Source organism: Cryptotermes secundus, unplaced genomic scaffold (assembly GCF_002891405.2).
Source record: "Cryptotermes secundus unplaced genomic scaffold, Csec_1.0 scaffold212, whole genome shotgun sequence".
NCBI classification, from domain to species: domain Eukaryota; kingdom Metazoa; phylum Arthropoda; class Insecta; order Blattodea; family Kalotermitidae; genus Cryptotermes; species Cryptotermes secundus.
The window spans coordinates 547,884-573,241 of record NW_019721006.1 but is presented as its reverse complement, the minus strand read 5'-3'; the positions used below and the strand labels follow the sequence as shown (position 1 = coordinate 573,241).

The following is a 25,358-nucleotide window of genomic DNA, read 5'->3' as shown; positions in this document are numbered from 1 at the left end:
TTGGAGAATGCAAATGGTGCCATTCCATACTCTGCTGTTTTGTTTCACGCTTGAAATGGTGAAACCAGCTTTCGTCACCTGTCACAATACAGGGCAAAAATCATTGTCTTCGTGTCGATATCTCTGCAGCAGTTCTGAGGTGATGACTTTTCGCTGACCTTTGTGGTCTTCGGTCAATAACCGCGGGATCCTACGAGCACAAAGCCAAAGCCCAAGCTTTCAACCATCTCCTGTACTGCACTGTGCCCTATTCCAAGTTTTCGGGATATTGTGTCCACAGTCACACGCCTGTCATCTTGAATGATCTCATCCACTCTTTCCTTGTTGCGTTCAGTTGAGGCTGTTCGAGGATGACCGCTCTGAGGCTCATCTTTGATGCTGGTGTTCCCATCTTTAAAACGTTTCACCCATCTTCGAACACTGCTCACACCCATGCACACACTTCCATAAGCACGCTGAAGTCTCTGGTGAATTTCTGCAGCAGGGATTTCCTCTTTCACAAGAAATTCGATGACAGCACGCTGGCAAAAAGACATATCGTTGTCAGCCATTTTGTTAGGAGTGATACTGATCACATGATGCAAGCTATTGACGTCACAAGACACTCAAGGTTAAGACAACAGCTGGTTCCACTTACCACCCTACTCTCTTTCCCCTGCTGTTCCCAGGTTGCATGCAAAAAAAAAGTTGCTCATGACTTTCGGTATGACCTACGTATTTACATGAGTAGACCACTGTCGCAAACATCTAGAGGATTTTCATAAGGGACTGTATTGAGGATGGTACAGAAAACGGTTACTCAATCCCAGCAACTGCTTCCATTGTTTGCAGGCTGATGTGGGATCAAGCATCACTGTGGTGCAATAAAATGTTATCTGTGTGGTCACACATAGTAAAAATGTTCCAAGATTCTTCACTGTGATCACACACACCTGAATTACTGATGGAGCATCCCTGAAAACAGTTCCCATGACTTTACTGGCAGTATACAGTACTGAACCTGTTTTACAAAGCGGAATATGCATGATGCCATTCCAGAGACTGTCTCTTTGTCCCTAGTTTAAAGCTGTGCAACCAGGTCTCATCTCCCATCAGGATGCAAGCCAGGAATTGCTACTGTCATTAAAATGTGCAAGGAGTTACAAACAAGTGGTTTTGCACTGCACTGCTTGTTTTGATGTTGAGGAACCCACCTCACCTAGGACAGTCTTTGTCACAGCCGCATTGTTTCACTCTTCTGTACATATTTACTTCAATATCCAGTTGCAGTGACAACTGTCTAATAGTTACATGTCCTGTCTGCTGCTCACATTTTCAGCATTGACATGCATGCATGGTGACTGTGAATTTCTACTTTAAGGGCAGACATGAAGATTGATACATTTAACTTCTGCAGGTGTTATTTGCCTAGCTCACCAGCCAACTGTGCTGTGGCTGATTGTATCATTCCCATATACCTTCTGCAGTCACTTATGTATGTTTCCAATAGCTTCTTCCTCATACATAAAAAATTCAATAACACACTGCTTCCACCATATATTTATGGGGCAGACATCTTTAATCACTGCTACAGAAATGTCACATGACAATAAGAGGAGGGAAGGACAAAACTTTATACTGCACAAGTAAAAATTTGAGTAATAAATACAGCATTTAAAAAAATTGGGATGCATTACTTTTGAAGTGACCCCTGTTTCATCAATATCAAGGAACAGATAATGACAATGAAATAATGCACATGGAAGAAATGTAAATGAATGTATTTTTAATCATTAACAACACACATTTAATTAAAGCAAAAAGAACTTTTATTACACACATATTTTCTTCAACTATTTTTTTTCAACTAAGTGAGAAAAAACATAGTATAAAATATTTATAATAAACACTATTAACCTCTTCATATGTAGGTGTCATACATTTATATCAACGGTACAAAATAGCCCTCTGTGTAGAAAATACAATGCAGACAAAAAGAAATTCCAAACCTTTACCAGTGTCAATAAAAACAAGCATATTAAAAAAAATTATGTAGGAGAATGCCATGCAACAATTCTATTTATCACTGACAAAGAGTTACACAGACACAAGTACTTTAATCACAAAGAATACCACAACAATTTATATATATATATATTTGTGTTGTGAGCTTGCATGCACTCCATATCGCAAATGCTTTTTACTCACTATGGGAAAAATGTTCTTTCATTATGTAACATATTTTCTGTTCTGAACGAATGAGTATCTTCATTAATAAAGGAAAAGTTTACACCTCTATCTTACGTTGGATTCAAAGGGACAACTTTTATTTCCATGCGTAACACAGGAAAGCAAAGTTTTCAATTACAAGTCAATAATGAGAAGTCTCTTAAAGGGAAGATAATTATGACAGATCTATTTCAGATTTACAACTATACAAGAATGTGATCAATTTTCTTCAACAGCTTCTGTTATGTCCCTAATGCAGATACTGTAAATAAAACATATCTGCATATTTATTTTAACTTGTCTCATTTTGGTCCATCACATTATTAATTACAGAGTAGATAATGAAAAGTTCAGTCCAGTGTGACATACGAGTTTACAACACTTCAGTCCTCATTCACCTTACATTTTTTGGTTCAAAAGAATCATCTTCAGAGGCGCACCACTATGAAAAGGAAACACTGTTACATAAGACGTTTTAACAATATGCACTTTAGATATGATTAATGCTCTCTATATAAATGTTGTTATCACGGTTGGTTTTGATGTTTGTCTTAGGCACTCACAATGGCACTTCTTGAAGTGTAGATTTACTGGTTATTGTGACTGGGGTTTTCCACTGCACGCAATATTGTGTTTACTTTTCCATACAGTAGACTCCCAATACAAATGACACAGCATACACCTGAACTACAGTACTAATAATAAGAACATAAAATCAAGAGAAATAAACGACATCTCCCACCATCAGGAGGAAAACAACATGACCCAATGTTGGCTAAAGATATTTTAATATAAAAACTAATTTTTATTTGGAAATTTTAATACAATTTTAAATATATTGTGAGTCGTATGGAAAAGTGAACACAATATTGCGTGCAGTGGAAAACCCCAGTCACAATAACCAGTAAATCTACACTTCAAGAAGCGCCATTGTGAGTGCCTAAGACAAACATCAAAATCAACCATGATAACAAAATTCATACAGAGAGCATTAGTCATATCTAAAGTGCATATTGTTAAAATATCTTATGTGACAGTGTTTCCTTATCGTAGTGGTGAGCCTCTGAAGATGATTCTTTTGAATCGAAACATGTAAGGTGAATGAGGACTGAAGTGTTGTAAACTCGTATGTCACACTGGACTGAACTTTTCATCATCCACTCTGTGATATCTGCATATTTGTTTCAAAATACTATTCACACTGTACTGTAATGTATGCACATTGAGATTAACAAAGGTCACTTTGCAAAATATCACCTTTGCAATATCTGACCATGGATATGCAATATGTCCTGCAACTAATGTCAAGATCAGGAAGTTAGCACCTCTCTATCATATTCATATGAACCCGGGTTCAGATCTCAGTCAACCTGGAGATGGATTATCCTGACTGGGGCTCCCCTCAGGCTAACCAGGCAAATGCCAGGGTAGCATCTTAAAGAATGACTTCTTTCCACATCCTTTCCAATTCATTATTCCATTATTCAACATTAAATTACAGCAACTGAATGAATAAATAAAACCAAACATGCTATTCTCAACATGACACTGCATGCTGCAGTACTGATAACCTAACCACTTAAATACCAATACTGTATTGTAACTCTACACATAATGCTTACATATTGAACATTAAATATGTTATGTTTAACACCTGGCTGGGGCACAGGCAGTTCTCAGGTGAAATGGAAGGAAAGGATAATTCTATGCGTATTGCACCATTAATTGTTTGTATATACAGTATTACATCTATTGGCCTTACATACTTAGGTCGTACCGAAAGTCATGAGCAACTTTATTTTGCATGCAACCTGGGAACAGCAGATGAAAGAGAGCTGTTGTGTTAACCTTGAGTGTCTTGTGACGTCAATAGCTTGCATCACGTGACCAGTATCACTCCCAAGAAAATGGCCGACAATGATATGTTGTTCAACCAGTGTGCTGTTATCGAATTTCTTGTGAAAGAGGAAATCCCTGCTGCAGAAATTCACCAGAGACTTCAGCGTGCTTATGGAAGTGTGTGCATGGGTGCGAGCAGTGTTCGAAGATGGGTGAAACATTTTAAAGATGGGAACACCAACATCAAAGATGAGCCTCGGAGAGGTCATCCTCGAACAGCCTCAACTGAATGCAACAAGGAAAGAGTGGATGAGATCATTCAAGATGACAGGCATGACTGTGGACACAATATCCCAAAAACTTGGAATATGGCACAGTGCAGTACAGGAGATGATTGAAAGCCTGTGGTCGTTGGGTCCCGCGGTTATTGACAGAAGACCACAAAGGTCAGTGAAAAGCCATCACCTCAGAACTGCTGCAGAGATATCGACATGAAGGCGATGATTTTTTGCTCTGTATTGTGACAGGTGACCAAAGATGGTTTCACCATTTTGAGTCTGAAATGAAATGGCAGAGTATAGAATGGCACCATTTGCATTCTCCATCAAAAAAAGAAGGCAAAGACAGTGCCATCAGTTGTGAAGGTGATGGGCACAGTCCTCTGGGATGCAGAGGCGTTTATTCTGGCCGAATTCCTGGAACCTGGGAAAACCATCAATGCTGCTTGTTATGTCCAGATGCTGCACAAGCTCCGTCGTGCATTGTGCGATAAACGTCCGGGATGAAACATCATCATCTTGCATGACAACTCTTGTCCCCACGCTGCTCGCCTCACACCGGAAGCAATTGCAAAGATGAGATGGGAAGTTCTTCCACACACCTCCTATAGCCCTGATCTGGCACCCTCAGACTACCATCTTTTCGGATTTGTGAAGGATCCGCTGCGTGGACAACGTTTTGAGACAAGGGAGGCAATTCAGAAAGCAGTGCGTCAGTGTCTTCGGATGGCTGGAATGGAATTTTCAAACTCCCAGAACGCTGGGAGAAATGTGAACAAAGATGTGGGAATTATGTGGTAAAATAAAGAAAGGTCTGTAGATTGGGGTGGTGTATTTGGTTTGTCAATAATAAAGCATGTTACTTTACAAAAAAATTGTTGCTCATGACTTTCAGTACGACCCTCGTATTTACAGTCTGATCAGCAATGCTTATGAATTCTGTTTATTTACCTTTAATTTCCCAATGCAGAGTAAAATCAAAATATTTTACTTAAAAATTACCTCATTAAGACTCCTGAAGTTTGGTCCATGTTTCACAGGACATCCTCTGTGTGTCACATTCAATTTTGAACCAGCGCTCAACTTGAGGTCACCCCAGTGCCATACTTTTAATATTCTACACTCAGGAATGTGCTGGATACAAATTTGAGCCGGGAACAAGGCTTAATTCAGAGTTCTGAAATGATGCATAGTAATAGATCTTTAATAAGGTAATAAGGTAATATTTAATGTTTTATTAGCCAGGAGAGTGCAGTTGGTATAGCGACCGACTACAGGCTGGATGGCCAAGGGGTTGTCTAGACCAATTCCATGGCCCACCCAGCCTCCTATCCAATGGGTAATGGGGGCTTTCTCCGGGAGTAACGCAGCCAGGAAATGAAGCTGATCACTCACCTCCAACCAATGCTGAGGTCAAGAATACATGGATCTATACAGCCAGTCCCCTATATGCCTCCATGGTGTAGTGCTAAATGAGTTAAGCACAGAGACAATTTTACCCTATACCTAAGGCAATTTTTGTATAATATAACAAATAACAATGTGGCTGTTTGAAAATTTTCTCTATATTTTGGTCTGATGGTGATAACAAATACATGTATGGAGTTACGTATATAAAATTTAGTACCCAAGACTGACAACATACTTACATGGTTCAAACTAAACTCTAGGGCACATCCAACAAATTAACAGACAGATCTACACTTAAGTAATAAGTTCTTCATACACAAAGAAAGAAAAATAACAACAGATATTAGAATTATGCATTCTTTGTATCATTTATTTAGTTACACCAGTATAGAAAAAGATCTTTTTAAATGGGGTAGTAATTGGATGTGAGAGCTTACATTCTTAAAATGTTATGTAAAGTTATCTTAACTAGCACCATGCCATGAAGACACATGGTATGGTGACCACATGCACAGATCCAAGCCTCAGCACTAGACAGAGTTGTACACTTCATACTGTGAGGAAAAAGTCCCCAGTACACCCTGGACAGGTCTGGCATGCCAGGGCTGTTCTGGAAAATGAGGAGATGAGAAAAATCTTCTGCCCCCAACTGGGAATAGAACCCATATTTGTTGGTCATGCAATCTGTACCTTAGTCCCTATACTAACTGAGCTATCCCAACTAATCTTCTTCACATTCTGCACATATCCATATATGATCTATTGAGAATGAATACTTTTTCATATCTGATTCCACCCCTTGGGATATTCTCCTGGTTTTGCTATTAAAGAAAAACCAAGAAATTACTTTACTAAGAACTAATGCAAATTCAACTTAATCATCAGTAATTTGGAAACAGTTTTAAATACAACTGAACTAAAGCTGCTGGACAGTCAGTTGTGACCAGTGAGCAGATGGTGGTGGAAAAACTGCCATTACACAGTGTTTGTACAGTGGACATACATGGCAATACTAACACAAAGTATTTACATGTCATGATATTATACAGAAATTAGATTCATTCACTACTTCCTAGCATAAGAAAATGATTGTCTACATATGACACCTTTGATTTAAGAAATGTAGAACAGGTTACATGTTTAATCTAGAAATAAAAAATATGTATATCTGAAACATCCCACTATGACATTTAAACTCCTTCCCACCTCCCTCCATTAAAACAGCAATTTAAGTTACATCTTCATCCTTCAGATGGCAGTTTCAAAAGACACAGCTGCCATCTGTGTAAATACGTGAGAACTACATGTTTCCAGAGAAATGGCATGAAAACAACAATACATACATACAGTGAATCATCAACTATTATAAATATAATTATATATATAATCATAAAAAAGGATGTTCAAGTTGCAGAAGTTTCACTGGCCCATAAATATTTAATTTGAACATTTCATACAACAAAATTGCCTGAAAAATATGCACTCAATGCAACTTCCTATTACTAATTTATTATATAATTTGAATAAATGTTAATCCTGTACCTAAGCACTACCTCATAAAGATACACAGGGGGTCTACCTGTGGCTGTAAAATTCTTTTCATGCTTAGTACTCCATGGAGATAATGGTTAGCGTATTTAACAAACTGCCAGTAGCTCAGCCTATACGTCACTGAATGAGAGAATGACTGATGAATTAGAAAGGACAGAAGGAAGCAGTCATGGCCTAATTTATGGTAGTATCCCAACATTTGTGAGGAGGGACCACAGAACACTATGAAAAATGTCAGTATAGCTAATGTCTGGGCAGAGATTTTAATCCAGGGCCTATCAAATGCAATGCAGGAGTGATACTCACTTGACAGCTATGTTAGGTGATTAATAGTTAGGTTTGTACTCAGCTGCCTTTAGAAAAGGGTGAAGATCCCCCTTAGAATCAATGGGTGGGTTAACCCAGAGCCATTCTAAGAGAAAAATTCTTAAGTCCATGGCCAAAAAAGGAACCCTTACCAGTCACTGTACCACATTCTATGTGGTAGCTTAAAAATTGTCTGGGACAGTGGCCAAGTCTCAAGCCTAGCATTCCTAAGCAGCTGCTTTCAGAACACTCTCCTTCATACACTATACCCTTCTGCCTGTATCTGCACAGTTCTTTGAAAGATTTCTAGAAACAGCCATGAATGACTCATTGCAATGAATTCTTCATCCCACTGAAATTAAGGGACAATATTACGATTACTTATTTTGCTTAAATTTATTCTGATATGAATTCCACAAACTGTAACATCACTACTAAAAATTGGATTCCAACACATATTCAGGATTTTAGAGTGATAAATAATACATCCCTCAACATCATCTATGCATCCCCTCTGCCATTCAATTACAGAAATATTAACTCATTATGTCTGTATTTCCCACTGGAAAATGAAGAGTGGAAAAATGTTAAAAAGGTATCTACCAACTTTCTATACACAGTTCTCTCTAAAAGTAATAGACAAAGTCTGGAATGTTTCATGTATAAAATAATTTAGAATATGTTTAAATTTCAGTGCAATATCCATAAGTATCACCTTGTTTTTCTGTGCCTCTTGAAAATAATCTGTATTCTTGAAGACACTATTATATTGTACGTAGATCGTACTGAAAGTCATGAACAACTTTTTTTTGCATGCAACCTGGGAACAGCAGATGAAAGAGAGTATGGTGGTAGGTGGAACCAGCTGTTGTGTTAACCTTGAGTGTCTTGTGACGTCAATAGCTTGCATCACGTAACCAGTATCACTCCTAACAAAACTGCCGACGATATGTCGTTTCGCCAGCGTCCTGTCATCGAATTTCTTGTGAAAGAGAAAATCCCTGCTGCAGAAATTCACCAGAGACTTCAGTGTGCTTATGGAAGTGTGCACATGGGTGCGAACAGTGTTCGAAGATGGGTGAAACATTTTAAAGATGGGAACACCAGCATTGAAGATGAGCCTCGGAGCGGTCGTCCTCGAACAGCCTCAACTGAACGCAACAAGGAAAGAGTGGATGAGATCATTCAAGATGACAGGCATGTGACTGTGGACACAATAGCCCGAAAACTTGGAATAGGGCACAGTGCAGTACAGGAGATGATTGAAAGCTTGTACTCGTTGGGTCCCGCAGTTATTGACAGAAGACCACAAAGGTCAGCAAAAAGCCATCACCTCAGAACTGCTGCAGAGATATCAACACAAAGGAAATGATTTTTTGTTCTTTATTGTGACAGGTGATGAAAGCTGGTTTCACCATTTCGAGCCTGAAACGAAACGGCAGAGTATGGAACGGCACCATTTGCATTCTCCATCAAAAAAAGAAGGCAAAGACAGTGCCATCAGCTGCAAAGGTGATGAGCACAGTCCTCTGGGATGCAGAGGCGTTTATTCTGGCCGAATTCCTGGAACCTGGGCAAACCACTAATGCTGCTCGTTATGTCCAGACGCTGCACAAGCTCCGTTGTGCAATGCGCGATAAACGTCCGGGACGAAACATCATCATCCTGCATGACAACACTTGTCCCCATGCCGCTCGCCTCACATTGGAAGCAACTGCAAAGATTGGGTGGGAAGTTCTTCCACACCCCTCCTATAGCCCTCATCTGGCACCCTCCAACTAATATCTTTTCAGATTTGTGAAGGATCAGCTGCATGGACAACGTTTTGAGACAAGGGAGGCAATTCAGAAAGCAGTGTGTCAGTGTCTTCGGATGGCTGGAACAGAATTTTACAGAAGGGCGATTTTCAAACTCCCAGAAACGCTGTGAGAAATGTGTACAAAGAAGTGGCGATTATGTGGAAAAATAAAGAAAGGTCTGTAGACTGAGGTGGTGTACTTGGTTTGTCAATAATAACACACGTTACTTTACAAAAAATTGTTGCTCATGACTTTCAGTACAACCCTCGTATTAAATGGACTGGAAATAGTTAATAGAGTATAATAATCTCAAATCTTACATAATAATACTCTATAATAATTTAGGATTGTTTGCTATCCCATGGGACAATTATTAAGTTTGCTCAGTCCATCTGTCAGTCACTCATTCAGTATGCATGACAAAACTGGACCACCAATAGATTTGTATGAAATCTGATATGTGAGAATTTTACAAAGAACTATCAAGCAATTTAAATTTTGTTACAGATCAGAAAGTTTTAATGACCTGTTTACATAAAATTTTCCTTTAGATCAGAAAACTTAATACTACAACCTACATACGTAGGGCAGTCATAAAGTTCCTGGAATTCCACTGCAGACGGAGAACAAGCAATAAGAGAGGGCACATACTGTTGTGGTGGGGAGCTCAGCATGTCTGCCTGCAGGCGCAACAGGTTTGGATAGGTTTCAGTGTGTAGTGTAGTTACTGTTCCGTTCGAATTAGACGTGAGTGTTGGTCATGCGGCACAATGTCGCAGTTCAAACAGCGTACGAACATCAAGTTCATGTGCAAATTGTGAAAATCTGCTTCAGAGACGCTATCAGTCCTGCAGCAAGTTTACAGGGATACTTCACTAAAGAAATCCGCAGTTTACGACTGGTTTTCCCGGTTTAAGAATGGGCAGGAGACATTAGAGGATGACCATCGCAGTGGGAGACCTTCAACATCCAGAACCGAAGAAATGGTTGGAAAAGTGCGACAACTTATTCGATGTGATCGAAGAATGACCATCGCGGAGTTGGAGCATGAAGTTGGTATCTCTCACAGATCCATTCATGCCATTTTGTCCGATGATTTGAAGATGAGACGTGTCAGTGCGAAGTTTGTTCTGAGGCAGCTGACCACGGATCAGATGGAATGTCGCATGATTGGTTGCTGGCAATCTGACAAACGTACGCAGGACCCGACGTTTCTCAAAAAGATCATCACTGGTGATGAGTCATTGGTGTTCGCCTACGACCTGGAGATGAAGATGCAGTCATCAGAGTGGCACACAGCGTCGTCTCCCTGGACAAAAAAACACGCCTCGTCAGATCCAAAGACAAAGTGATGCTCATTGCATTCTTTGACATCGACGGTTTGGTGCACCATGAGTTCATACCGCCTGGACAGACTGTTACTGGCCATTTCTAGTTGCAAGTTTTGCAGAGGTTGTGCAATGCGTTTTGGAGGAAGTGGCATGACAAGTGGCAGGGACAGTGGTTTCTGCATCACGATAACGCACCGAGCCATACATCACTTGTTGTGCAGCAATTCCTTGCCAAGAAAAGCTTTCCTGTCATCACTCAACCACTGTATTCTCCAGATCTCGCTCTGATTGACTTTTGGCTGTTCCCTACTCCGAAAATGGGCCTCAAGTGGACACTTTTCGCAACCATGGAGGACATCAAATCGAATGCGACGGCTGAGGTCCAGAAGGTTCCAAAAGAGGCCTTCCACCGCTGCTTCCAACAATGGCAGGATTGATGGAGCAAGTGTGTGTGTGCAAAGGTCTTACTTTGAAGGTGATTAGGTAAGTGTTGCCATATGTCCTACCATTAGAATGCTATACCACCATTCCATGAACTTTTTGACTGCCCCTCGTATATAAATCTGAATAATCTCATTTAAAATTCAAACTGCCAGTCCCCTTCCAATTTTCTGGTAATGAAATTGAAGATGGGAAAAGCACTAAAAGTTCTCTGGCACGGCTAACATCAAATGCTGCCTGTCAAGATGAACCTTAAGATAAATTTCTGTACTATAAACATATTTTTACAATTAGTATGACGATGATGATGCATTTTTTTTGTGATACTTACTAACACACAACATTCTGCCAGGCGTTGAATGGTGGAATAATCACTTTGCTCATAAGAGAATCTGCATGATTCTTAGTGAAATGCAATGTAAGAGCCTCTTCACTGCCAAATGTTCTCATGCAAACACTGCATAATGTGCCAGAAAGCTCTTCAGAATTGATCATACGACTACCACCTTCAACACTTCTGTTATATAATAACTGGATGTTGTGGTTCTTTGTACTATGAATTTTGAGACTCCTTTCATTACTAAACACACTGCTGCAGAGAGAGCATGGAAACAGACCACTGTTTGTTGTAGATGCCACATTCATATTCACAAGGCTCACTGACTGGTTATCAGTATTAATATCAGAACAAAACATGTTTATGTCTTCATGCATCTTCCTACAGTGGAGTCTTCGACCTTTTTCAGATGAAAATGATCTAGCACATGAAGAACATTCATATAATTGATTTTCTGTGCTATTAGTGAAATTTAATTCACTGCTTTGATGTATAAGAGGCATTTCATTTTTCACTATATCTTCAGAATGTCTTTCTGGATGGCTTCTTGTATAATGCATACTCAGATCATTCTCACTTAAAAATGTTCTGTCACAGAAGGAACACACATAATCACCTGCTTCAGTGCCACCCCCAATACATACAATTTGGCTTCCTCTAACAGAGTCCTCATTCAAACGATAATCTTTGTGGTACTTTCTCTGATGAATCTTCAAACCCTCCTCAGAAATAAAAAGCATGTTACAGCATTTAAAAGGAGGACTGAACAGTGTATTTCTAATTTGTAGATTTTCCCCATGCATTTGTTTCTGCACTGCAGAGGCATCACTGTGTTGTACAGTGCAATGAATTTTTAAACCTGCTGCACTATTAAAACGTCTCCGACACAAAATGCATGAAAAAGAGTCCTTGGAGCAATTGCCACTTTCACTATTAGACTGCAAATTATTCTTGATATTTTGTGGGGTAGAGGAAGGTACTCCTGTGGTATCTTTAGTTACATGTAAAAGGCCTTTATGATTCCTTAACCTATGACAATTATAACTATGCTCTGAGAAGAAAGTTCTGTTACATGCAGGACATTTGTAAGTGTCAATATTGTTGTCTTCTGCCTGCTGAACAACATTCTCCTGTACCATGTGCTGCAGCCTTGTGCAATGAAGCCTGAAACTCTTTACGTTCTTGTACTTGTCATTACAAACCTTACATTCATAATAGCCCAATGGACCATCATTATCAGTTTCTTGTGATGAAATTACTCCTTTAGGAATGCTTCCTTTATGAGAATGTAAACTATGGCGATTGTAACTATGCTCAGAAAAGAAATTTCTGCTACATAAAGAGCAGTCATAAGTGACGACATTGTCGTCTTCAGCCTGCTGGGCAACATTTTCCTGTACCATGTGTTGTAGTCTTGTGCAGTGAAGTCTGAAACTCTTCACTTTCTTGTACTTTGCTTTACAAACCTTACATTCATAACAGCCTAGCAGTCCATCCACAGCAACTTCTTCTGATGAAGGAACTCCCTCAGCAATGCTTCCTTTGTGAGCCTTTAACCTATGACAATTATATCCATGCTCAGAGAAGTAATTTCTGTTACACAAAGTACAGTCATATGTGTCAACATTGCTGTCTTCTGCCTGCTGAGCAACATTCTCTTGTACCATGTGTTGCAGTCTTGTGCAATGAAGCCTGAAACATTTTACTTTCTTGTATTTTGCATTACAAACCTTACATTCATAGTAGCCTGATGGTCCATTCACAGCAGCTTCTTGAGGTGAAATAGCTCGCTCAGGAATTCTTCCTTTGTGAGCTTTTAAATTATGGCGATTATAACTCTGCTCAGAAAAGAAACTTCTCTTACATACAGGACATTCATATGTCCCGATATTGTTGTCTTCAACCTGCTGAGCTACGTTCTCCTGTACCATGTGTTGCAGTCTTGTGCAATGAAGTCTGAAACTCTTTACTTTCCTGTATTTCTCATTACAGATCTTACATTTATAATAGCCTGACAGATCATCATCAGATTCTTGCAATGAAATTACTTCCTCAATACTGCTTACTTTGTGGATTTTTGTAGAATGTATTAGCAATGCTCTGTTACTATCAAATTTTTTATCACAAATGCGGCACTGATTGTCTGTTTTGCCATTATCATCACAGACACCAACTGTACCTACAGATGTGTTCCCTGCACTGTTTTCAGAGCAGTTTATTCTGTGTAACTTGCTATTATGAATCAGTAAACCCTTTTCACTATAAAAGCTCTTACAACAAACTAAACAGTTATGCTGCTGCGCCTGAACTTGGCCATCTTTACAGTCACCTTGTACTGTACTGCCCGTCACTTCGCTGACCTGTTTCTGACTACTATTAAGTGAAGGCAACTGAGAATCATCGTCCCTACAGTATCTCCACTGATGTGATCTTAAATGACGTACATTCTTCAATGTCTTCTGGTAAACAGTATGCATCACAGACTCTTGCATGAGATGATCTTCATTAACTTCAGCAGTATCAGGTGTATCAGAATTGTTAATAACTGCTGTCTGTTGTGTCTCTTGTTTGTGAACTCTGCCTTTGTGAGTTTTCAAACCTCTTGCATTCCTAAAAAATAATTTACATACAGTGCACTGGCTTCCTGTTTTAAGACTGTCTGCACTTAGTGTTGATTCATTTCTAGAACTGTCATCAGAAGTTCCTCTGAAGACCGATTGTGAATCATTATGAAGTTCAACCTGGTTTACTGCTGATATACTGCCAGTTACACATGACGGATTCAATCTTTCATGACACTTCAGACCTATCCTCCTTCTGAAACTTTTCATACACTTCATACATTTCCAAGGAATTCTCTTATGAGACAGTAAATGGTGATCAAGGGATCTCCATTCTGTAAATGTTCTCTTACAGAATGGACATTTATGACATCCCTGGTTCACTGGAGTTTCATTTGGTAGCTCTTGTCCAGAAGATGTGGACATGTTTGTTACTTCATTAGGTGGCTTACTTTTGCAACACCGCTGATGTCCCCTAAGCCCTTTCATGGTCATGAATCTCTTCTTGCAATAGCAGCATTCACATGGAAAGTCTGACACAGTGACATTATTATGCTGAGTTAGTGAATCCCCTTCTGAGCTTTGAGACACCTCAGTTGTTCTGGTAGTATGTGTTCTGCTATGCAGCCGAAGACCTAATCCTGAGCTGAATGTCTCATTACACACAGGACATATATGACAACGTTCTTCAGAATGAATTCTGCTGTGCAACTTCAGACTGTTTTCTGTGTCATATGTTTTCTTACATACACTACATTCATAGGGCTTTCCAAAAGCATGATATCTCGAACAATGTACTTTCAAACCCTTTTCGGTGTTAAATATCTTATTACAGAGACGACATCCTAAACCAGGTCCTTCTGTATGTGTATGGCGGTGACCTCTGAATTGTTGCCAGGTACTGAACTTCTTATTGCAAATCATACATTCATAGCCACGCCTTTCTCCATGACTTTTGACATGGATCTTCAGACCATGGGAAGTGGAGAACTTCCTAGTACAAGTGCTACATTCATACAAATGATCTGAATTCGGATGGGAGAATGATGAAACTGGTTTCTGGTCAACACTCACGTCACCCCTTTCTGCAGGGTGGTGTTGGTGATGGTGGTTGTGGTTGTTACTGTTGCTACTATTATTAGCTAGATTTTGTATAGCCACATCAACAACCATGACAGGATCATGTTCTTGTTTGATGAGCAAAGGCTGCAAAAAGAAGGAAAGAATGAAAAATACTGTATATACACAATTCTTACCTAAATTTAGAAGCTGTATGATTAAGTAGCAAGTAATTAAAAGGTAAGGTAAAGCTATCCCTGTAACAGGCCGTGAAGGTCCATAGGGTCGTGAGGCATCCAGGTTCCCACATTTTCTAGACAGTCAGCTCACAAATGGTGGTAAGGTTGCCAGCCTTACATGTCGACTGCCCCCCCCAAGATTCCTGGTACTAATTTATGTTAAGAGGCTGGACTTACGCCCCCAGGCCATAGCGTGGCTGGATCTACCTCATCAGGACTCAAACCCATGACCTTCCAGCTTGTAGCATAGTGCCTCAACCAACTATGCTACTGTGTGCCCCAGCAAATACTTAAAAAGTTGAACAAAATTTTATATCGTTTAAATATCTTGTAAATACAAACTGTAAACCTAAGCTCTAAAGAAGTAAAATGCTCATTTATCATGTAATTTATTGATGTATGGTTTTTAACTGTATGTCATTCACAATCAGCTCTTTAATATATGAAAAGGAGTAATGTATTATGTTCCATGAATTAAAGCTGAAAGAGTTAATGATGTTTAAAATTGATATTTCTATATACACATTGAAAACTCCGATTATATTAAATCAATATTACACATATTCACCAACATACATGCAGAAAATTGTAAAATGTTAAATTGTTAAATTAAAATGTTAATTAATGATAATTATATAATAAAATAAATAAAAAATAGCACTTATATAAGGAGTTACACAGGAAATGATTATTTCATAAATTTGTAGCATTTGCCTTAACTCTTCACAAAACTTCACAAAAACAAAATGTACATGAAACATAAATAAATGCAGTTAAATTCACATTCTCAGTGTTGTTTAACTGAGATGTCGGCTCTATATAAAAGTATATAAATTACCAGTATACCTCCATTCAGATGTTTTTAGATAGATTTCTGTGTCATTTTTCTGCCTGAAGAACCTTTGGCTCATGTAACTACAATGCAGTGGTTCCATGTTACAGTTTACTTGCCCACATCACCTAACAATTGATACTTCAGGGCCACAGCAGGCAAAATTAAACTGTTTTACTAAACTCCTGCTGCCATGAAAAGGACCATCCTTGGGTTTGTGAGAGTTTTGTGTAGTGCTGCTTCAAATAAAACGAACCATCAACAGCAACTGTAGTGTTCTGCACTTTAGTAATTCTGGTCATGTTGCCAGCCCAAGAAACATTCCAACTATCACAGTCAGCTCTCAGTTTCCAGCTCCAAATCAAGGTATTAGTATGCTCAGCAGGTTTTTTTTGTACTGTGCATGTTTAGTGGCCTTATGAGAGTCATACTTGAGTTTACAAATACATTTCTCTGAGAGACAAACACATTTTGCATTCTTTGCACTACAACAGGGAAATATTATTCTACATGTATTTGGCTAAGATAGAATTCAGAGTCAAATTAATCCTTATTTATTAACAGCAATCCTTCCAGTATTTCCCAATTAAATTTTGTTCCAACAAGACAACATACTTTGAAATTATGAAAGTATGTAAATGATACAGTAATGTGAGAGTACAGAAGAATGACAATAATGTTACACTCACATCCTCCACTTCCTCAAAAATATTGTCAGTTGGAACTTCTCTGACAACAGAAGTTGTACAAATATCATCACTGGATGCATCTTCTTCCTTGATAAACATGACCTAAAAAGAATATTCTAAAATGAATAAAATATAAAACATATCCAGTTTTTTAAACCCCAAACAACATTTATAGTTCATATATTTGATTTCTGGGTCTACAATTTTAAAATATAAGACATGATCGGAGTATGAGTACATAACAACCAGTTAAACATAGCTGAGCATTAATGAGACAAACGTATGTGTTACTATACTATAATACAAACCACATGCAACACAAAAACAGAACATTCCATATATAATCAAGAAAATAGTCCATTATACTATTTAATGCCTGTGTGGAGGTGGGTTTGAATACATCCATCACAGCCCTGCAAGTTGTAGATGGAAAGGCAACCTGGTGCCTGGGGGTTTAACTGGGTAACCCTGTCACTGGGGGACATAAATGCAGAGACCTGGTCCTTCATGGTGGGGGTTTGATGCAAGGCCGATGACCTTGCTCTGTAAAAAAATACAGTTGCAAAATCCAAAAAGTGAAAAATCCTCCAAGGAAGGCTATGGCTCAAAAAGGGCCATTTTGCCAATGATGATGATGATGAATATTATTTAAATCTCCCAGCCATTTATGTAGATTCTACTCTCTCACATATAAAAGTTGAGGCTACAAATGTACTTACCTCTGATCTCTGTTAGCCTGCCCATGGTGACTGGATGAACATATTTTTGTAATTTTGGTCAGAATCAATGAAAATTTGTTATACACATAATTATTAAAATTGTGGGTGTGTGCTGGTATTAAACACAACTGATAAAAATGATAAGAACTTTGCAGTTGAGTGTTTTGCACTCCTGCTTTATGTCTGGGAGGTCCTGAGATCAAATCTCATCCAGAAGAATGACTATCCTGATCCAGCTTTCTTTAGTTTTGCTCAGGTGTTTCAGACAAATACCAGAAAATATCTTGAATTAAGCCATGGCTGCTTCCTTTCCCAGAGTTTCCAATTCATCTGTCTTTAATTATTCCATCACTCAATGCCATATAATCTTAGCAACTGAACAAGCTATACAAAGCAAGAATAAATACAGCTGGACACAGAGAAGAAAAGAGATGCCTTCCACAACTGGCACTCCATTATCAATGAGGAACAGGCTTTAATGATGTTATTCCACATACAAAGTAAACCTTAATGAATATATCAATAAATTAATCACACATATTGTAAAAAATTAATACAAAAGACTCATTTAAACACAACAGCTCAAAGATCTGAGAGGACATTATGTTATTAAACTGACACATAACACTGGATATCTCACTTTAAGATGGCCCCATGTGGCCAAAACATGTTGTAAATATACATATATGAAAACATGGACAAGGTGGTGTTCCAGCCAATAAGTTATGAAAGCGTTGCAATTACAGCACTGAATTATACAGGTTTATCATGTGCTCAACTAATGCAACAGGATGCTGAAACACAACATCCTTCAAACTCATACTGCTTCATATGCATACCACTCTAATTTCAGTCTCTCCACCACACCTTTCCTAAGGTTGTTTCCTTCCATATTCCTTGATAAACACGCACTTCCAGCAGTCTACCTGTGCTGCCAATATAGCACCTACCACATTCATTGGAGATACTATACACAAACTGCCCACTATCCTCAGTATCTATGTCTGGTGTAGTGGTCATCATTGACATATGCAGGATACATTTCAGCTTATCACTTGCCACTGCAATTGGATACTTTGTTTAAAATGTCTCAAAGAACTTCAAAATCTTTTTGATACATAATACAGAGAAAAGTGAGAGGTTGGCCAGCTTTGTCAGGCGGTCACCTGCCTAAGATGAATGCATTGATAGGTAACCATAATAAGAATATCTGGTTATACATAATCAACATTCTTATGCTGTCAGCTTGACAATTTATGGTGACACCTATCTATGTTAGCCACGTGTGGTTCCATTCAAACTTAAACAGGGACAATCTTGCACAAATAATGTTATGATTGCCCATTTTTTGTGTCTGCAGTGACAAATTACGTAGCTACTTTCTTGTGCCGCTTTTGCTGCCACGTTAACCTTTTTGAAGCCTTTTTACTTTCTTTCTGTACTTGTAATTACTGTGGAGACCACATGCTTAATATAAACTCAATGAATCTGAAGTGAATGTGACAAAAATATTTCCTTTTGTGAATTTTAATAATCAATCAAAAATGAAAAATACAACAGTCTACAGTAAATTAAGTAAAAAGAGAATGCACAATTTAGTGGACAGTTGGTTATTACCCTATTAACTGCAAAGAAATATCAGAAAGGATACTTGAAGGTACACACACGGGGCAGGCAGTCAATATATTGTAACGTGTTTACGTTACCGAAGACGCCGTAGAGATGGTTAATTGGTTTATTTAACAATCTACAAGTAACGGCTACAATTATCACACAGTTGCGGGGTTTCACACTTTATAACCCTAATCGCATTAATCTGTTAACACTGTTGCGGGGTTTCACACTTTATAACCCTATGCGCAAATCAGTTCACTCTGTCTTCAGTAGTAACACGTTGACAGTAGGGGAGCTTTGTATCACTGTATCACGCGCTCCCAATTACACAATCGCACACACGTCCGGATCTTCTTACCGCGACGGCTGCTATACTCCAACTGTAGTCGGCTGGCTGTTACTTTATAACTCGGAATGTCTTCGGCGGTAGCCACACTGGAACTCGAACTGAACGATACGCACTGTGCATCCACTTATATAGCTGCAGTGCTTGCCTGTGGCGTAATGAGTGCCACGTCACAGTAGGACGTTGATTACGGTTACGTTAGCGTTGCGCGTTACGTCACCGCGGAGGGGAGTGGCGGGGAGCGCTACGTTACCGTGGAGAGGAGGGTGGAGGGGGGTTCTCAGTCGCGCAACATGTTACAATATTTTCATTTGTACAGACAGTATAGCTTTTTTCTTTTTAAGGATGTAACACAGAAAGGTTATAATATGAACACTATCACTGCACAAAATGCAGTAAAGTGGACAAGACACAACTTGCATTTTGCCTTGTTTTACGACTATGATGATATGCCACATGAAAAATAGTGATTATCAAAACTGTTAAATAGAGAAGTTTTAACAGTTTAGATTGTTACTAAATGCAGTTCCTCTGTAGTAATGACTTGATTGAGAAAATCTGAGAACACCAATAAGTGAGTAGAAACAGCTTCCTTACCTGATCATTTCGTCTATCCTGCTGTCTCCTGATGAAATCTCGTAAGCTGCAGTCTGAAGCTTCAACCATCAATTTGAAATCACAAAATGAATTCACCTGACTGATACATTCCTCACAAACATGGTTGGGCAACCCATCCCCGGCATACATCTGTAAACACACACAGTTGTTCTGCTGCCTTCTCATTGTTAAATATCACCTTTGCTTTACATTGCAGATGACAACAATGATGTCAAAATCATGTATCATATATTTACACACACCATATGCACAAAGACAGTTCTTGTCATTGTGATGATAACTTAACTGATTATTTTGGTATATTTCAGTTAGAGCAAGGGTCTCCAAACTACAGCCCGCAGGCCACATCTGGATCGCGATGTGATTTTATCCAGCCCACGAAAGAATTGTGCAGAAATGCACCAACTGAACTAATTTTCCAATGAGTACTGGTAAAAAAATACTTGTTCATAGATTTCAAATTCATTACTTAAGACTGTGTTTAAAATATACTGATATGCCATATTACATTAATATTAATATTATTCACAACCACTTTTATCAGATACCGAGTGGCTTTGGAAATTAGAATTTTTTGATCTGGTGAACCATATGAGCAATTTGAATTTAAAGTTGCAGGGTGAAAATAACTTAAGTCTGTGATTTATTTGCACTTATCAAGGCATTCAGAGCAAAGCTGATACTTCTGGAAAGCCAAGTGAAAAATTGTAACTTTGTTCATATGCTATACTGTGCAGAGTTGCATAAAGAGGGTGAAGCTAAATTTCCTTCCTCGTTTGCAAATTTAGTCATTTCAGATTTGAAAGAACAATTTCGGAAGCGATTTGCTGATTTGGATGCCAGTATTCAGGAAATTAAATTGTTTCAAAATCTGTCTGACTGTGATGCTGCAGATGTCCCAAGTCAAATTTGAATGGAAATTATTGAACTTCAGGAAAATTATCATATTAAAGACAAATACAAGGAAGGAAATTTGACTGAATTTTATAAACTTCTGAACTCTGAGCAATTTCCAAATTTAAAGAAATTTGTTTGTAAATTTATCTCAATTTTTGGGACGACATAACTGTGTGAACAAACTTTTTCCTAGATGAAGTACATCAAGTCGAAGTACAGGGCAAATTTATCCTATGAACATTTAAAGTCGCTACTTGTGGTTAGTGTTTCAAAATTTGAACCTAATTTTAATCAGATTTTAAGAATGCAAAAAGAGTTCCATCATTCACATTAATTGTTTTATTATAATTTGTGATGAAAATATGAGCATTTGCTGCTACTGTCTGTTGTCATTAATATACGATAATTTATTCCCATGTACTTTGTATTTAGTTTATGAAATTCTGTGCTTTCAATAAAACTCATATACCTAGAGTTATTAATTTCTCATTTTATCCAGCCCGTTGAAAGTGCTGAATTACCTAATGTGGCCCACGTTTTGAAAAGTTTGGAGACCCCTGAGTTAGAGCATCCCTTATCTCAAGATTTTAAATTATTTCATTTATCAGAGTCATGCAATTATTTCATTTATCAGTCATGCCAATATAAATAATTTTAATATTGAATTAGGTTAGCTCTGATGATATAGTAACTTGTCTGCAGACTGGAAGACAAAAAATCAGGGTTTAATTCCCAGCAGGGGAAAAAGATTTTCTCTTCTCCAGAGCATCCATACTGGCTCTGAGGCCCACTTAGCTTCATTTTTCATGGGTACCAGGAGCTCTTACCCTGAGAATAAAGCGGCCAGAGCATGAAGCTGACCACTCATCTATATCTGGTGCCAAGGTCTCTCATAAGTGTTCATGGCGCAGTGCTTAAAACAATGACAACTTCACCATTACCTTGTTTATATAAATGCAGAGTTGTAACACTTTCAAGCCCAGCACCTCACCGCCTCCACCTGCCTGCCATTTTTAACAACACACTGATAGCTGGCAGTATTTCACAGTAAATAAATTAATAGTGATCAATCTGCATATGGCAAAAGATCACTAAATGCAGCTACAAGCATCAACTAGTGACAGAGGAAGAAAGTATTTGCTCAAAGAACTTTTATAAAAAAAATACTGACATTGTCAAGCACCAAACTCCTCTACAGTAGTCCAAAACCCCAGTAATTCTGAGTCCTCTACAGTAGTCTGGAAGCAACACCTATAATGAACAAGTTCTGTAATTTTTAAACATTTCTAAAAGTCTGGAAGGCTCTAATCAGGGTCAATTTGCAGTAATGACATAAATTTTGATACCAGCAAAAACACAACAATTCTGTCACTGGTTCACACCATCTGGCAAGTATTTGATGACTTGACAAAGTCAATCTCTGAGAAGCAGACATCTCCACTATGCATTTGAGGGACCAAAGAGTATGTAATGTTTACAAACAGAAGTTGAGTTTTACATAAGCATGTATTCCTTGGATGTTGCATGAAGAACGACAGGATAACACCGTTTGGTTTATAAAGTGTTACCATTAAGAGAAACTCTTAGAGAACATGAAACATTTCCAGAATTATTACACGAGTTACAATTTTATCAATATTTTAGAATGTCGAATGCCAGTGCTACATCCTATTGAGAATTGAAAATCACACTGACAGCAGTTTCATTATGCCTAAGATTTAATGAGAAGAAATCACCAGGACAACTATCCCTATTATGTACAACATGTGTAGGATTTAGAACATAGTATATTTAAATATAATCAAACAAGACCATAACCAAATTAATTGACATTCCTATTTGGAATACCTAGTATATGAATCTTACCAACCTTTCCTACCAATAAATTTCAAGCCTGTTAGTGAAAAAGAAATTTATAAGATAAACAGAAGTTTGAAATGGAAAAACTCTTGTGGCTATGACAAAGTACCGTCTAGGATAGTAAAAATGAGTATGCCATTTCTCTCATCTCCTTTGATTTATATATGCAATTGGATGTTATCTACAGGCACGTTTCCTACACATTTGAGATTTTCTGAAGTTTTCCCGATATTTAAAAAAGGTAATAAAAGTTGAGATATCTGCTTATAGACCGATATCCCTTTTAACATCTTTTTCTAAAATCTTTGAGAAAGTTATTTCTAACAGACTACTTCAACATACTGAAGAAAATAATATATTTGCCTTGAATCAACATGGATTAAAAAATAACAGTTCATCGGAACTGGCTATATTTAACCTAACAAATCAAATTTTATCACAAATGAATAAGAAATCATTAGTTAGTGGAATTTTTGTGCGACCTAACTAAGGATTTTGATACTGTAAATCATGTCATCCTATTCGAGCATAATGGCATAGTAGGTAGATTTGATGAATTAATTAAATCTTTCTTAAGTAATAGGTATCAAAGAGTAATAATTAAATCATTGTATGCTTCAAATTATGTTTCAGCCTGGGAATTAGTTAAACATGGAGTGACCCAAGGGCCGATTCTTGGACCCTTACTGTTTTTATTTAATATAAATGATCTATCTAAATTAATAAAAGGCAAAGCCTTACTGATGCTCTTTGCAGAAGATACTACCTTTATAATATCAAATTATGATTCAGTGAAGATGGACCAAGATGTTAAAGTAGTTCTGGAGATTACACAAAATGATTTAACTCAAATAGAATNCTCCGAAACGTCGGTTAACACCACATATACACGGTGCCAAATCCCAGAAGACTGCTTTCTTCATAGTCACCGCAGTGAAAGCCTCAAATCTTACAGAATGCTATTAAATTATAATAAGACTAACTTTATGCAGTTCCTTCCAAATATTAGTCATTGGACTTTGGATACCACTGAATTCAATACTTATAATATTAACGCTACTAACTCCATTAAATTTTTAGGTATTATAATAAAATCTTCATTAACATGGAAAGACCATATTGATTATATACATTCAAAGTTAAATCCATTAGGCTACATGGTTCGTTCCCTGAGACCTGTATTAGAATTGAAAATCCTGTAACAGATCGACTTCTCCTATGTTCATTCAGTGTTAAATTATGGTATCATGTTTTGGGGTAATTCACCACATAGTAGATCTATTTTTATAACCCAGAAACGAACTGTAAGAATTATCATGAAAGCTAAAGCAAAGGATTCCTTTGGAATTTTAACTCCTTATTCCCAATATATCTTTTCAACTCTTATGTTTGTTGTAAATCATAAGGATTTATTCACAATAAATACTGACTTGCAAAAAATAAACACCTGCCAAAAATTGTACTTTCATGTTCCTTTAGTAAGTCTAACTAAAGTTAAAAAAGGAGTATATTATTCTGGTATTACCTTATTTAACTCTCTACCCCCCCCCCATATCAAGCAAGTTGCACATGATATTAATAAATTTAAACATAAACTGAGAAAGTTTCTTATAGAAAACTCTTTTTATTAAGTTGAAGAGTATCTTGATAGGAATAATAAATCTGACCTTGGGGTATCCCAGTAATTACAGCTTTGTATTTTAGTTGCCTTCATTAGTTTCTTATATATATTTTTTAATTTTTATTTACTTTATGTTAAGACAATCTTGTGTAAATATCAATATAATCTGCTGACAATTTCTATATCCAATGGTCATGTACCTGAATGGATCGATGAATGCTAATAAATACAATACATTATAATACAATACAATACAATACAATACAACATGATAAATTTCAATGGCTATGGTTCTACTGATTGCTACCTCAACAAACTTGTCACCATTCTTCTAAGTCAGCTGTTGATAAGAGCCAAAGCTTCATCTACACAGTGCAGAATCATGAATATCCATGACCAATCAACAAGGGTTTATAAGAATGCCAATGCCACATGAAACGTCTGCCACCAATAGTTTTAAGAAAATGTGGACTGCAATATCTGGTGACCATCTCAGCTGCTTCAATCTTTCTGCCTACACAATTTAAAGGCAACACTGATTTTGAAGAGCACCATTTTCTGATATTATATTTAGGCATCCTGTTACACTCACACAAAATATATGAGACAAACTCCGTCTTAAGTGCAACAATTTAATTGTAGTTCTTTCTTCTGTAGTTCTTAAAGATAAGCAGCGACACACACAGAGAGAGCCTACACAGAACAATACCTGAACAGCGATAAAACAAGAAGTGGCCGCTGCAGCACTATAGACATATGGCGTGTACCCCGAGAAAATTTTAATTTTTAAACATTTGGAAAAA

General features: G+C 37.7%; 1 protein-coding gene and 1 long non-coding RNA gene across 7 annotated transcripts in view; one reads left to right on the top strand and one right to left on the bottom strand.

Annotated features, from left to right (window-relative positions):
• Nucleotides 1-20,590, top strand: part of LOC117283131 — a 27,985-nt gene extending 7,395 nt beyond the window's left edge. Inside the window, exons 2-3 of the long non-coding RNA XR_004514151.1 lie at nt 16,302-16,557; nt 20,486-20,590. This is a non-coding gene — a long non-coding RNA (uncharacterized LOC117283131). The remainder of the gene's footprint in view (nt 1-16,301; nt 16,558-20,485) is intronic.
• LOC111874790 (zinc finger protein 845) overlaps nt 5,024-25,358 on the bottom strand; it is a 36,661-nt gene continuing 16,326 nt past the window's right edge. For 5 of the 6 annotated variants that reach the window (XM_033755638.1, XM_023870587.2, XM_023870596.2 and 2 more), the window contains 4 exons: nt 20,157-20,306; nt 16,881-16,982; nt 11,495-15,267; nt 5,024-5,502 (listed from right to left, as the gene is read on the bottom strand). In XM_033755638.1, coding sequence (XP_033611529.1) covers nt 5,502; nt 11,495-15,267; nt 16,881-16,982; nt 20,157-20,306 — 4,026 coding nt within the window. In that variant the 3' untranslated portion in view covers nt 5,024-5,501. Of the gene's footprint in view, nt 5,503-9,584; nt 10,701-11,494; nt 15,268-16,880; nt 16,983-20,156; nt 20,307-25,358 lie in introns of those variants that run through there. The other variant, XM_033755641.1, reaches the window with a different exon arrangement.